At 44.8% G+C, this 14704-nt stretch overlaps 1 protein-coding gene across 1 annotated transcript in view; it reads left to right on the plus strand.

The window, feature by feature from the left end:
• The window catches only part of LOC106589298 (vesicle-fusing ATPase), a 47320-nt gene that overhangs the window by 18111 nt on the left and 14505 nt on the right, over positions 1-14704 (plus strand). The window contains exons 4-9 of the mRNA XM_014179080.2: positions 1668-1707; positions 3136-3302; positions 3619-3726; positions 4031-4106; positions 8328-8483; positions 12037-12236. Coding sequence (XP_014034555.1) covers positions 1668-1707; positions 3136-3302; positions 3619-3726; positions 4031-4106; positions 8328-8483; positions 12037-12236 — 747 coding nt within the window. The remainder of the gene's footprint in view (positions 1-1667; positions 1708-3135; positions 3303-3618; positions 3727-4030; positions 4107-8327; positions 8484-12036; positions 12237-14704) is intronic.

Raw genomic sequence — 14704 nt, forward strand, 5'->3', positions numbered from 1 at the left:
GTTGCCAACATACAGTATCAGTCAAAAGTTTGGACACACTTACTCATTCAATGGTTTTTCTTTATTTTTGACTATTTTCTACATTGTAGAATAATAGTGAAGACATAAACTAACACATATGGAATCATGTAGTAATCAAAATATATTTGAGATTCTTCAAAGTTGGCACCTTAATCACAGCTTTGCACACTCTTGGTATTCTCTCAACCAGCTTCACCTGGAATGCTTTTCCAACAGTCTTGAAGGAGTTTCCACATATGCTGAGCACTTGTTGGCTGCTTTTCCTTCACTCTGCGGTCCAACTCATCCCAAACCTTCTTAATTGGGTTGAGGTCGGGTGATTGTGGAGGCCAGCTCATCTGATGCAGCACTCAATCACTCTCATTCTTGGTCAAATAGCCCTTACACACCCTGGAGGTGTGTTTGGTCATTGTCCTGTTGAAAAACAAATGATAGTCCCACTAAGCGCAAACCAGATGGGAGGGTGTATTGCTGCAGAATGCTGTGGTTGCAATGCTTGTTAAGTGTGCCATGAATTCTAAATAAATCACTGACAGTGTCACCAGCAAAGCACCATCACACCATCACCTATGCTTCACGGTGGGAACCACACTTGCGGAGATAATTTGTTCACCTGTTCTGCGTCACAAAGACAGTGGTTGGACGCAAATTTGGACTCCAGACCAAAGGACAGATTTCCACCGGTCTAATGTCCATTGCTCATGTTTCTTGGCCCAAGCAAGTCTCTTCTTCTTAATGGTGTCCTTTAGTAGTGGTTTCATGGCATCAATTCGACCATGAAGGCCTGATTCACGCCGTCTCCTCTGAACAGTTGATGTTGAGATGTCTGTTACTTGAACTCTGTGAAGCATTTATTTGGGCTGCAATTTCTGAGGCTGGTAACTCTAATGAACTTATCCTCTGCAGCAGAGGTAACTCTGGGTCTTCCTTTCCTGTCGCGGTCCTCATTAGAGCCAGTTTCATCATAGAGCTTGATGGTTTTTGCGACTGCACTTGAAGAAACTTTAAAAGTCCTTGAAATGTTCCAGATTGACTCACCTTCCTGTCTTAAAGTAATGATGGACTGTCATTTCTCTTTGCTTATTTGAGCTGTTCTTGCCATAATATGGACTTGGTCTTTTACCAAATAGGGTTATCTTCTGTATACCACCCCTACCATGTCACAACACATCTTATTAGCTCAAACACGTTAAGAAGGAAAGAAATTCCACAAATTAACTTTTAAGAAGGCACACCTGTTAATTGAAATGCGTTCCAGGTGACTACCTCATGAAGCTGGTTGAGAGGATGCCAAGAGTGCAAAGCTGTGATCAAGGCAAAGAGTGGCTACTTTGAAGAATATAAAATATATTTTGGTTACTATATGATTCCATATGTGTGATTTCATAATTTTGATTTCTTCACTATTATTTTACAATGTAGAACATAGTAAAAATAAAGAACCCTTGAATGAGTAGGTGTCCAAACGTTTGACTGGTACTGTATGTTAGAATGTCTCTTTTTCCTGAGCCTGTTTGTACCTTGTTGCTGGGCAACTGGATTCTATAAATAGTGATGCCCTTTTTCTATTGTCTTTGTTTGCATAGTTAATACAAAGGAAATGTGTGAACTGTACACTGACTAGGAAACATGACTTGTTTTTCCAGAGAAAATGGGCAGGCCTCTCCATTGGTCAGGATGTGGAAGGTAAGACTAAAACATGATGATATTGATCTGTGAGGTGAATGCAGGAAGACAAAGTGCAGTCTCTCTCTGAATTCTTCTCATTGATTGCCATTGTATAACTGCTGTCCTATCATTAGCCACCAGATGGGGCCACAGGTAGCCTAGTGGTTAGAGCATTGGGCCAGTATCCGAAAGGTTGCTCGATCGAATCCCTTACTGACAAGGTAAAAATCTGTCGTTCTGCCCCTGAACAAGGCAGTTAACCCACTGTTCCTAGGTCGTCATTGTAAATAGGAATTTGTTCTGACCTGCCTAGTTAAATAAAGGTTTAAATAAAAAAGAAATGGCTTCCTATGGTCCGCATCTTCAATAAAAGCTCGGTCTCGACAATAAAACCCCAACATCTCTGGCCACACATATAGATGTGATCTATGTGGACGCGGTGAGGGGGTGGTGGAGGGGAAATGATTGATCTAGCACATGGATCGCTTCAGAGATCGTGGTGGTGATGGGCTTCTTCACAGCGGGCTTGAAGCTCGGCCAGGTTATCAAAGCCCTAGCCAGTATACGCCCGTTGTCTGATAATATCTTTAGCGATGATGCTTACCGTAATAGCCTAAGTCCTATAGCTCTGCCTTACATCCTTCACAACAGCTCTGCTCCGTGAAGCGCAGGAAGCATGAATGCTCTGACTTCTGCGGGGGCCGCATGGCAGTAAATGTTATACGGCCACTGCGGATGACGGATTGACCACGCAGAGCCTTTTTTTTTTTTATCCTGGTGGTCCAGATCTGTTTAGTACTTTGGCCAACTCCTCTCTGTGTCCGTTCTTTGTCAAGCCAAACATGTATGGATAACAACAATGATGGTTGGCTACAACACATGTAGTATGGGACCAGACTAGCTCTGCCTAGGATGACAACATAATATTAGTCAAAATATGCCCCTCTGAAAGCGTTATTAGCAAAGTGTCGCTATGTAAAGAGACCCTGATCTGGAATAGAGCTGGTAATTGGCTAATTTGCATAATTACGGTACTGCTTAGGTGGCTGTGAACAGATGTTGAGAGAACAGCTAGTTCCTTCATCAAATTCAGCCCTGTGTTGCGGACTGCGCTCGCTCAGGTGTGAGGTCCTGGACAACAGAGGCCTATTTGAACTCACTGTAACGTGAACGGCACACTGTAACACATGGTCATTTTATTATTGAACCAAGTGATTCAATATGCAACATCCATTAGAAAACAATGATGCTAAAGGTGTTTGTCCTTGACTAGATTGTTCATGGAATATGCTGCAAAGTGAATAGCACTATTGAGCAAGGTACTACAAATGAACACCAATCATACTTTTGACGTTGTACTTGAAAATGAATACTGAGAAAAGGGGTGAAAAGATGCTGGCAACTCTTCTGCTTTGTGTTTCTTTTCTCTGCTCGGTGTCCATGTAGTGACCAACTACAACTTTGACAAGTCCAAGCAGTGTGTGGGCACCATGATGGTGGAGATTGATTTCCTGCAGAAGAAGAATGTGGACAGCAGCCAATACGACTCAGACAAGATGGCTGCAGAGTTCATCCAGCACTTCAACAGCCAGGCCTTCAGTGCGGGCCAGCAGGTACGGGAAATGTAGCCTACAGAAGGACGCTGGGATGACAGGGTGGGGTTAACCATTGCAAATTGGTTGAGGATGAGGCAAAACTGACTGTGGATCATTATCAAGGGCTGACTTTGTCGTAGTCTTGGCTTTAGGTTGAGGGGTAGCATAGAGCGAACGTCTCCTCAAATGATTTAATAGCCCAAACATTTTTGTTGTGTTCTTAGATTGTGACAACTTGCCACGGTTTTGTATATGTGTTCTGCATGCTGATGACGCTTTACGTTATTCTAACCTTCTAACATTGTCCGCTCTTCCTCTTTCTTGATGTCTCTAGCTGGTGTTTAGTTTCTGTGACAAGCTGTTTGGCCTGCTGATAAAAGACATTGAAGCCATGGACCCCAGCATCCTCAAGGGAGAAGCAGGCTCTGGGAAGAAGCACAAGGTACCTAGAGCACCAATCAACCTACCTTAGGACCTCTATCTCAGGACCTCGATAATCACCATTAGATATACCATTTATATATTATTAATACACTTTACGTTACATAGTAATATTCATACACTTGAACTAGTCATAGTTACACTAATAATCTAGTTACACTAGCTATACAGTAGTTATAGTTTATATAACATGGTGAAGTCACACCCAAGGTGCTTGATGGTAAGGTAAATTATCGTGAAAAACTGGCGCAATTCTCTGTCCACCATCTACTCACTCCTGTCTTCTGTCTCTGTGGTCTATACAGATTGACATTGGCTTGTTGCTGGGAAACAGCCAGGTGGTTTTTGAGAAGGCAGAGAGCTCTTCTCTTACCCTCATTGGTAAGTGTCGTCCCTGGCTCGCTCCGATGCAGAAAGCGTCACACATGGCCAGTTATCTTGTATTACGTGACTACAGCACATCGATTTAGTCTCAATCCATTACAGTATGTGTAAATCAGGGTCATGTATATCTGACAAGTTGATGCGCTCAAATCGTGTTCCTCAGCATAATCACATTTTAAATTACTAAGGCTTTAGATTTGCGTAATTAACTAAAGTGGGTTTGCTTACAAGGCTAAACTTAGTGACATTCGGCCTCAATAAACCACATGCTAAACCACCCTGACCGACTTTATAAATTTGTGGCATGTGCTTGTTGTTACCCAATACCACCACAAGGTGGCACCCTGTCCACAGTTTTAGTTTGGCTTTCATCTTGCTCTCAGAAGTTTTGAGTGATGAAATTCTAGATGGCCATAGAGAGGAAAGTGTCATTTTTTTTTCAATGTTAAGTACTTTTCTTTGTCATTGATGGAATATTTAGTTAATACATTAAAAGCTTTACACCGTTCCCCCGTCTATGAGCTAAGAGTTGCCCCTAGTGCCAGGTTTCAAATCAAATTGTATTTGTCACATGTGCCGAATTCAACAGGTGAATGAAATGAAATGCTTACTTACATGAAATGCTTACTTACAAGCCCTTAACCAACAATGCAGTTCAAGAAATAGAGTTAAGAACATTTTTACTAAATACAGTAAAACAAATTATGAAAAAGTAACACAAGAAAATTACATAACAATAATGATGCTATATACAGGGGGTACCGAGTCAATTTGCGGGCGTACAGGTTAGTGAAGGTAATTTGTAAAGTGACTATGCATAGATAATAAGCAGCGAGTAGCAGCAGTGTAAAAACAAAGGTGGGAGGTCAATGTAAATAGTCCAGGTGGCCATTTTATTAATTGTTCAGCAGTCTTATGCCTTCGGGGTAGAAGCTGTTAAGGAGGCTTTTGGACCTAGACTTGGCGCTCCGGTACCGCTGGCCGTACAGTAGAAGAAAGAACAGTCTATGACTTGGGTGACTAGAGTCTTTGACAATTTTTTGGGCCTTCCTCTACACCGCCTAGTATATAGATCCTGGATGGCAGGAAGCTTGGCCCCAGTGATGTACTGGGCCGTACCCACTACCTTCTGAAGCGCCTTAGTCAGATGCCGAGCAGTTGCCATACCAGGTGGTGATGCAACCAGTCAGGATGCTCTCGATGTTGCAGAACTTTGAGGATCTGGGGACCCATGGCAAATCTTTTCAGTCTCCTGGGGGGGGAGGTGTTGTCGTGCCCTCTTCACAACTGTCTTGGTGTGTTTAGACCATGCTAGTTCGTTGATGTGGACACCAAGGAACTTAACTCTCGACCTGCTCCACTACAGACCCGTTGATGTTAATGGGGGCCTGTTCGGCCCTCCTTTTCTTATAGTCCATGATCAGCTCCTTTATCTTGCTCACATTGAGGGAGAGGTTGTTGTCTTGGCACCACACTGCCAGGTCTCTGACCTCCTCCTTATATGCTGTCTCATCGTTGTCGGTGATCAGGCCTACCACTGTTGTGTCGTCAGCAAACTTAATGATGGTGTTGGAGTCGTGCTTGGCCACGCAGTCGTTGAACAGGGAGTACAGGAGGGGACTGAGCACGCACCCCTGAGGGGCCCCAGTGTTGAGGAACAGTGTGGCAGATGTTGTTGCCTACCCTGACCACCTGGGGGCCGGCCCGTCAGGAAGTCCAGGATCCAGTTGCAGAGGGAGGTGTTTAGTCCCAGGATCCTTAGCTTAGTGATGAGCTTTGAGGGCACTATGGTGTTGATCGCTGAGCTGTTGTCAATTAACAGCATTCTCACATAGGTGTTCCTTTTTTACAGGTGGGAAAGGACAGTGTGGAGTAAGAATGAGAGTGCATCATCTGTGAATCTGTTGGGGCGGTATGTGAATTGGAGTGGGTCTTGGGTTTCCATCATGATGGTGTTGAGTTGAGCCATAACCAGCCTTTCAAAGCACTTCATGGCTACTGAAGTGAGTGCTACGGGGTGTTAATCATTTGGGCAGGTTACCTTCGCTTTCTTGGCCACAGGGACTATGGTGGTCTGTTTGAAACATGTAGGTATTACAGACTCGGTCAGGGAGAGGAAAATGTCAGTGAAGACACTTGCCAGTTGGTCCGTGCATGCTTTTGAGTACATGTCCTGGTAATCCGTCTGAGCCATGACCAGCCTTTCAACTGTAATTCGCTTTGGATAAAAGCATATGCTAAATGCCATTTTATTATTATTATTATAATAATATATTACATTTTTCCCTCTATGTACAGTGCCTTTGGAAAGAATTCAAACCCCTTTCACATTTTGTTACGTTACAGCCTTATTATAAAAGGGATTAAATAAATAAAAAATCCCCAGCAATCTACACACAATACCCCATAAGGACAAAGTGAAAACAGGTTTTTAGAAATGCGGGTAGAGGAACAATGGTGGCCATCTTAATGCATGTGGGGACAGCAGACTGTCATAGGGAGAGATTGAATATGTTCGTAAACACTCCAGCCAGCTGGTCTGCACATGTAGTGTGTATTCAGACCCCTTCCCCTTTTCCACATTTTCTTACGTTACAGCCTTATTCTAAAATCGATTTAACAAAAAAATAGTCCTCAATCTGCACACAATACCCCATAACGGCAAAGCGAAAACAAGGTTTTTAGAAATTTCTGCAAATGTATTAAAAAGAAAGACATACCTTATTTACATAATTATTCAGACCCTTTGCTGTGAGACTCGAAATTGACCTAAGGGAGCATCCTGTTTCCATTGATCATCCTTGAGATGTTTGTACAGCTTGATTGGAGTCCACCTGTGGTAAATTCAATTGATTGGACATGATTTTGAAAGGCACACACCTGTCTATTTAAAGTCCCACAGTTGACAGTGGATGTCAGCGCAAAAACCAAGCCATGACGTCGAAGGAATTGTCCGTACAGCTCCGAGACAGGATTGTGTTGAGGCACAGATCTGGGGAAGGGTACCAAAAAATGTCTGCAGCATTAAAGGTCCCCAAGAACACAGAGGCCTCCATCACTCTTAAATGGAAAAAGTTTGGAACCACCAAGACTTCCTCGAGCTGGCTACCTGGCCAAACTGAGCAATCGGGGGAGAAGGCCCTTGGTCAGGGAGGTGACCAAGAATCTGATGGTCACTCTGACAGAGCTCCAGAGTTCCTCTGTGGAGATGGGAGAACCTTCCAGAAGGACAACCATCTCTGCAGCACTCCACCAATCAGGCCTTTCATGGTAGTGGCCAGACGGAAGCCACTCCTCAGTAAAAGGCACATGACAGCCTGCTTGGTTTGCCAAAAGGCACCTAAAGGACTCCGCCCATGAGAAACAAGATTCTCTGGTCTGATGAAAACAATATTGAAGTATTTAAAAAAAAAATATTTAACCTTTAGGCAAGTCAAACCCTCCCCTAATCCGGATGACGCTGGGCCAATTGTGCGCCGCCCTATGGCCTAATGCCAAGCGTCACGTCTGGAGGAAAATTGGCACCATCCCTATGGTGAAGCATGGTGGTGTTAGCATTATGCTGTGGGGATGTTTCTCAGCGGCAGGGACTGGGAGAATAGTCAGGATCGAGGCAAAGATGAATGGAGCAAAGTACAGAGAGATCCTGCTCCAGAGCTCTCAGTACCTCAGACTGGGGCTAAGGTTTACCTTTCAACAGGACAACTACCCTAAGCACATAGCCAAGACAACGCAGCAGTGGCTTCAGGACAAGTCTCAATGTACTTGAGTGGCCCAGCCAGAGCCCGGACTTGAACCCGATCTAACATCTCTGGAGAGACCTGAAAAATAGCTGTGTAGCAACGCTCCCCATCCAACCTGACAGAGCTTGAGAGGATGGGAGAAACTCCCCAAATACAGGGAAGGGACCCAAGAAGACTCAAGGCTGTAATCGCTGCCAAAGGTGGTTCGACAAAGTACTGAGTAAAGGGTCTGAATACTTATGTAAATGTGATATTTAAGTTTTTGAAATTAGTTAACATTCCTAAAAATAAACTGTTTTTGCTTTGTCATTTTGGGATAGTGTGTGTATGTTTGTGTGGTGTGGATTAATGAGTTGAGAAAACAATTTAAATCAATTTTAGAATAGGGCTGTAACAAAATGTGGAAAAAGTCTAGGGGCTGAATACTTCCCGAATGCACTGTATGTTTGTAACTGTGTCTATGTGTCCCCTACAGGGAAGTCTAAGACCAGAGAGTCTCGCCAGTCTATCATCAACCCAGACTGGAACTTTGAGCGCATGGGTATCGGTGGCCTGGACAAAGAGTTCTCCGACATCTTCCGTAGGGCCTTCGCCTCCCGAGTCTTCCCTCCAGACATTGTGGAGCAGATGGGTGAGCTTCTTCTCTATCCTTCTCTCGGTCTCTGTCTCTCTCTCTGTCTCTGCCTCTCTTTTGCGTTCTCTCTTTCGCACTCTCTCTCTTCCTCTCGCTCTTTCACACGCACTCTTTCTTTCGCACTCTTCCTCTCTCTTGCTGTCTTTCTCTTCATCCATCACAACCGAAGTTTCTCTTTCTCGACTTTCACTCAATCCATCTTATTCACTCGTACTTTCACATGCCTGTTGTCTTACACACTTGTTTTTTTTGCTCTCTTTCTAGTACTTTCCTTCTCTCATTCTTTTTATAGCTCACACTATGTGTATTTGTCTCTCACCACATCCCCCCGGTAACCACTTTTCGAGGTCCCAGGGAGCCTGTGTTCCAGCCTAGCGTTAGACAGACCGAACCATTAGCCACTGTGAGGAGGGGAGGGGGGGCAGCCTGCCAAAACAAATCACTCAATCAGTCTCTGGAAGGAACACCATGACATGAATAAGCCTCTGTGTTCAAATGGCATTGATTCTCAGACCAGTACTGCACATTGTGACAAACACGTCAGACTATTTTCGGGGGAAAGCCTCTAACAAATGGACCCAATGGGAATACTATTATTGGACTGACACTGAGTAGTGTCGATCTCTTCTCTTTGTTTGACAATACTACTGCACCCTAGACTGAAACTAGTTATTGGAAAATAAGAGGTGTCCTCTCAGGATGCCGCTCAGGATGCTGCTCTGTCGTCAGTGAGTGAGTTATGACACAGGCACTCCCCCGCCCATTACACTGGTAAATAGTTGTTTGACATGTCTCGGATTACAATGCTGATTCCCATCGCTAAATGATGGCTCATAGTGAAAGCAAGTTAGGTGCTCTTCTGCACACACACGCAAACACACACACTCTCTCTTATTCACACACTCACGGAGCCCCAGTCCTATCCTCATGGCGTCCAGTGTGAGTTTGAGAGGAGCTGATACGTCGGGATTTTGGCAGCGAGGTCCTTTATCTACTTCCCCAGAGTCAGATGAACTCGTGGATACCATTTTTATGTCTTTGTCCCCAGTATGTCGAAAGTTAGTGGTGCAGTGCCTTAAGAAAGCAGTCATACCCTTTGACTTATTCCACATTTTGTTGTTACAGCCTGAATTCAAAATAGATTGATTGATTGATTTTTCTCACCTATCCACACACAATACCCCATAATGACAAAGTGGACACATGTTTGCAAATGTATTAAAAATGAAATTCAGAAATATCTCAGTTGAGTCAATACTTTGTAGAAGCGGCGATTTATAGCTTTGAGTCATCTTGGGTATGTCTCTATCAGCTTTGCACATCTGGATTTGGGGATTTTCTCCCATTCTTCCTTGCAGACTTTTTCAAGCTGTGTTAAGTTATATGGGGAGTAGCGATGAACGGCAATCTTCAAGTCTTTCCACAGATTTTCAATAGGATTCAAGTCTGAGCTTTGGCTGGGCCACTCAAGGACTTTCACATTCTTGTTCTGAAGCCTTTCCAGCATTGCTTTGACTGTTTGCTTGGGGTCATTGTCCTGTTGGAACGTAAATCTTCACCCCAGTCTAAGGTCGTTTGCGCTCTGAAGCAGGTTCTCTCAAAGGATTTGCCTGTCTTTGGCTCCATTCATTGTTCCCTCTATCCTTACCAGTCTCCCAGCCCTGCTGCTGAAAAGCATCCCCATAGCATGATGCTGCCACCACTGCGCTTCACGGTAGGGATGGTGTTTTCTCCAGACATGGTACTTTGCATTAAGGCCAAAGAGTTACATTTTTTGTCTCATCAGACCACATAATCTTTTGCCTTATGCTCGGAGTCTTTCACGTACCTTTTTTTTCAAACTCCAGTCGTGCTGTCGTGTCTTTATCTCAGTAGTGGCTTCCGTCTGGCCACTCTCCCATAAAGCCCAGATTGGTGATGTGCTGTAGAGACCGTTGTCCTGACAGGATCTCCCATCTCAGCCAAGGACCTCTGACAGAACTACAGAGTGGTCATTGGTCACCTCCCTGACCAAGGTCGTCCTTGCCCGGTTGCTTAGATCGGTCGGACGGCCAGCTCTAGGCAGAGTCTGGGTAGGAAAAATATGTTCCATTTTCCAATGATGGCGACCACTGTGCACTTGGAAACTTTCAACACTCTAGAAATTGTTTTATACCCTTCCCCAGATATATGCCTCCTCACAATTCTATCTCTGTGATCTACAGACAGTTCCTTGGACTTCATAGTATATTTATGTAGAATTCAAGGCACACTTAACCAGCATGGCTACAGCATTCTGCACCGATATGCCATCCCATCTGGTTTTTGCTTAGTGGGACGATCATTTGTTTTTCAACCGGCCAATGACCCAAAACACACTTCCAGGCTGTGTAAGGGCTATTTGACCAAGAAAGAGAGTGATGAAGGGCTGCATCAGATGACCTGGCCTCCACAATTGGGATGAGTTGGACTGCAGAGTGAAGGAAAAGCAGCCAACAAGTGCTCCGCATATGTAGGAACTCCTTCAAAACGGTTGGAAAAGCATTCCTCATGAAGCTGGTTGAGAGAATGCCAAGAGTGTGCAAAGACAAAGGTGCCAACTTTGAAGAATCTCAAATATATTTTGATTACTACATGATTCCATATGTGTTATTTCATAAAAGTGGTGTCCACAAGTTCATCTGACTCCGGGGAAGTAGATAAAGGGCTCCATGGCCAAAATCTTGAAGTATCTCTTTAAGTGGGACTGCTGGGTGCTACGGTGTGCAGGAGTTGGCCCCTGGCTGTGGCCAGCTGGATGGTCTAATGAGATGGCGAGCCCTGATAGACGAGAGTCTAAAGGTGAGGGTGTAATTGGGGAGTGTCAGGGAGGGCAGGTGCTGATAGAGTTGATCCTGGGGGGGGGAGTGTGTGTGTGTGGCCTCTCACTCTCTCCATGTCTCCCCACGTTCTCGCAAAGGTCGGGCAGACAGCAAGGGGTCACACACACACACACAAATACTGCAATGCTTTACCTGGAGCCCCTCCTCACTACCCCTAATTGTCTTCCCTTCAGCAGGTCTAAATGGGAGGGCTGATGTTTATCTCTTGCCTTTCAATGAGTGTGGAGCAAATATCACTGAACAGGTGCAATAAGCTACGACAGGACCAACGCAGTCTGGTTTTCAATTGAGACCCAAAACTGCTACAAATTCGTTGGGTCCAATAACAAGACTTGATCTTTATGAGAAACGCATCAGTCAACTTGTATTGAATCATAGCAGTAATTGCAGTAAATCTAGGCTTTTTCATCTTGTTTGTCTGCCTCATTTTCCCAAATTGAACCTGTGAAGTTTGAGTACCTTGGGGATTTTTCATACTCGGGTATCTATGTATGAATCAGAGATGTGATCAGACAACGACATAAAGGCAAAAGTCACCTCATACAATGCATTGTAGATATAGCACATGGAAGTGTACTTAGGCTACTGTAACACTCTACGCTAAGGGCTTTTCTCACCAACTGATACGATTGTGATGCACCTAAACCATTCGATTTTCTAACATTTTTGACGGCATCCCTCCCCTGCAGGTTGTAAGCATGTGAAGGGCATCTTGTTGTTCGGGCCTCCTGGCTGCGGTAAGACCCTGATGGCCAGGCAGATTGGGAAGATGCTGAACGCCCGCGAGCCTAAGGTGGTCAACGGCCCCGAAATCCTCAACAAGTACGTGGGAGAGTCCGAGGCCAACATCAGGAAGCTGTTTGCCGACGCAGAGGACGAGCAGAAGAGGGTGAGAGGGACACACATGAATACTCTGTAACATACATGAAAACTCTGTAAGAGCCATGCACACACACACACCAGTAAATACACCCAGTACCTTCATTGCAATTATTTCTGTGGTTATCAAGCACAACATACCTGATAACAAGTCAATGAAATAGATGTCAGACTAAAATGATTCCTTTCCCCCGAAGCCAATATGCAGCCTACGCCACGAACCAAAGATAAGCATCACAAATCCACACAGAGAAGCAAATTTATTCTGGAGAAGATTGATTTGCCCTTTTTAAGGAGGCATATTAGTAATAATAACGGTGGTAAAGTCATTGGGTTTCTCCATACCTGGGGGTGCAGTTGTGTATTGAGCACCCGTAGTGATGACGGTGTGACAGTGACGGCCTCACTCTTCACCTCCTAATGAGGTGTTGGGTTATCTCGAGCCCTCCCCCTGCCCCCCTCTCTCACATAGCCCATAATAAGCCCAGCTCCTCACCTGCTTTAAATGCTACGTCTGGAGACTGACAGGGCCAGAGATGGACGGATAACCCCCACTCTGCTCTCGCTATCTCTAGTTTTTGGTCTCTCTCTTTCACTCTTTCTCACTTTTTCTCTGTTTGGGCAGACTCTGTCCCTCCATGTCAGAGCAGAGGGAGGATGAAGAGACTTTGAAAGGGTTTTAGTTTTCACTCGGGTCACACCAAGGAGAATTTAGCCCAGAACAGCCATGGGTGTGAGGGGTTGACATTCTACACTGAACAAAAATATCAATGCAACAATTTCAAAGATTTTTCAGTTCATATAAGGACATCAGTCAGTTTAAATCAATTCCTTAGGCCCTAATATATGGATTCCACATGACTGAGAATACATAGATGCAGAAAAAAGTAGGGGCGTGGATCAGTATCTGGTGTGACCACCATTTGACTCATGCAGTGCGACACATCTCCTTTGCGTAGAGTTGATCAGGCTGTTGATTGTAGACTGTGGAATGTTGTCCCACTCCTCTTCAATGGATGTGCGTAGTTTTTGGATATTGGTTGGAACACGTTGTCGTAGACGTCGATCCATAGCATCCCAAACATGCTCAATGGGCGACATGTCTGGTGAGTATGCAGGCCATGGAAGAACTGGGACATTTTCAGTTTCCAGGAATTGTGTATAGATCCTTGCGACATGGTGCATTATGTTGAAACATGGGGATGGAGGCGGATGCAAGGCACGACAATGGGTCTAAGGATCTCGTCACGTTATCTCTGTGCATTGAAATTACCATTGAATAAAATGCAATTGTGTTCGTTGACCGTAGCTTATGCCTGCCCATACCATAACCCCACTATCACCGTGGGCCACTGTTCTTAACGTTGACATCAGAACACCTCTCACCCACACGACTCCATCTGCACAGTACAGTTGAAACCGGGATTCATCCGTGAAGAGCACACTTACCCAGCATGCCAATAGCTATCAATTTTTGCCCACTGAAGTCGGTTACAACGCCTAACTGCAGTCAGGTCAAGACCCTGGTGAGGACGACCAAACACACAGATGAACTTCCCTGAGAGGGCTTCTGATAGTTTGTTCAGAAATTCTTCGGTTGTGCAAGCCAACAGTTTAACTGTCCAGGTGGATGGTCTCAGATGATCCCGCAGGTGAAGAAGCCGGATGTTGAGGTCCTGGGCTGGTGTGGTCACACGTAGTCTGCGGTTGTGACGCCGGTTGGGTGTACTGCCAAATTCTTTAAAACATGACATGCCACACCTTTCAGGTGGATAGATTATCTTGGCAAAGGAGAAATGCTCACTACCAGGGATGTAAACAAATGTGTGCACAACATTTGAGAGAGATGTGCTTTTTGTGCATATGGAAAATGTCTTATCTTTTCATTCAGCTCATGAAACATAGGACCATGTTGCGTTTATAAAAAAATAAAGGGAACACTTAAACAACACAATGTAACTCCAAGTCAATCACACTAATGTGAAATCAAACTGTCCAGGAAGCAACACTGAAGCAACACTGATTGACAATACAATACATTTCACATGCTGTTGTGCAAATGGAATAGACAACAGGTGGAAATGATAGGCAATTAGCAAGACAGCCCCAATAAAGGAGTGGTTCTGCAGGTGGTGACCACAGACCACTTCTCAGTTCCTATGCTTCCTGGCTGATGTTTTGGTCACTTTTGAATGCTGGTGGTGCTTTCACTCTAGTGGTAGCATGAGACGGAGTCTACAACCCACACAAGTGGCTCAGGTAGTGCAGCTCATCCAGGATGGCACATCAATGCGAGCTGTGGCAAGAAGGTTTGCTGTGTCTGTCAGCGTAGTGTCCAGAGCATGGAGGCGCTACCAGGAGACAGGCCAGTACATCAGGAGACGTGGAGGAGGCCGTAGGAGGGCAACAACCCAGCAGCAGGACCGCTACCTCCGCCTTTGTGCAAGGAGGAGCAGGAGGAACACTGCCAGAGCCCTG

The sequence above is a fragment of the Salmo salar genome, chromosome ssa28, assembly GCF_905237065.1.
Source record: "Salmo salar chromosome ssa28, Ssal_v3.1, whole genome shotgun sequence".
Taxonomy (NCBI): Eukaryota; Metazoa; Chordata; class Actinopteri; order Salmoniformes; family Salmonidae; genus Salmo; species Salmo salar.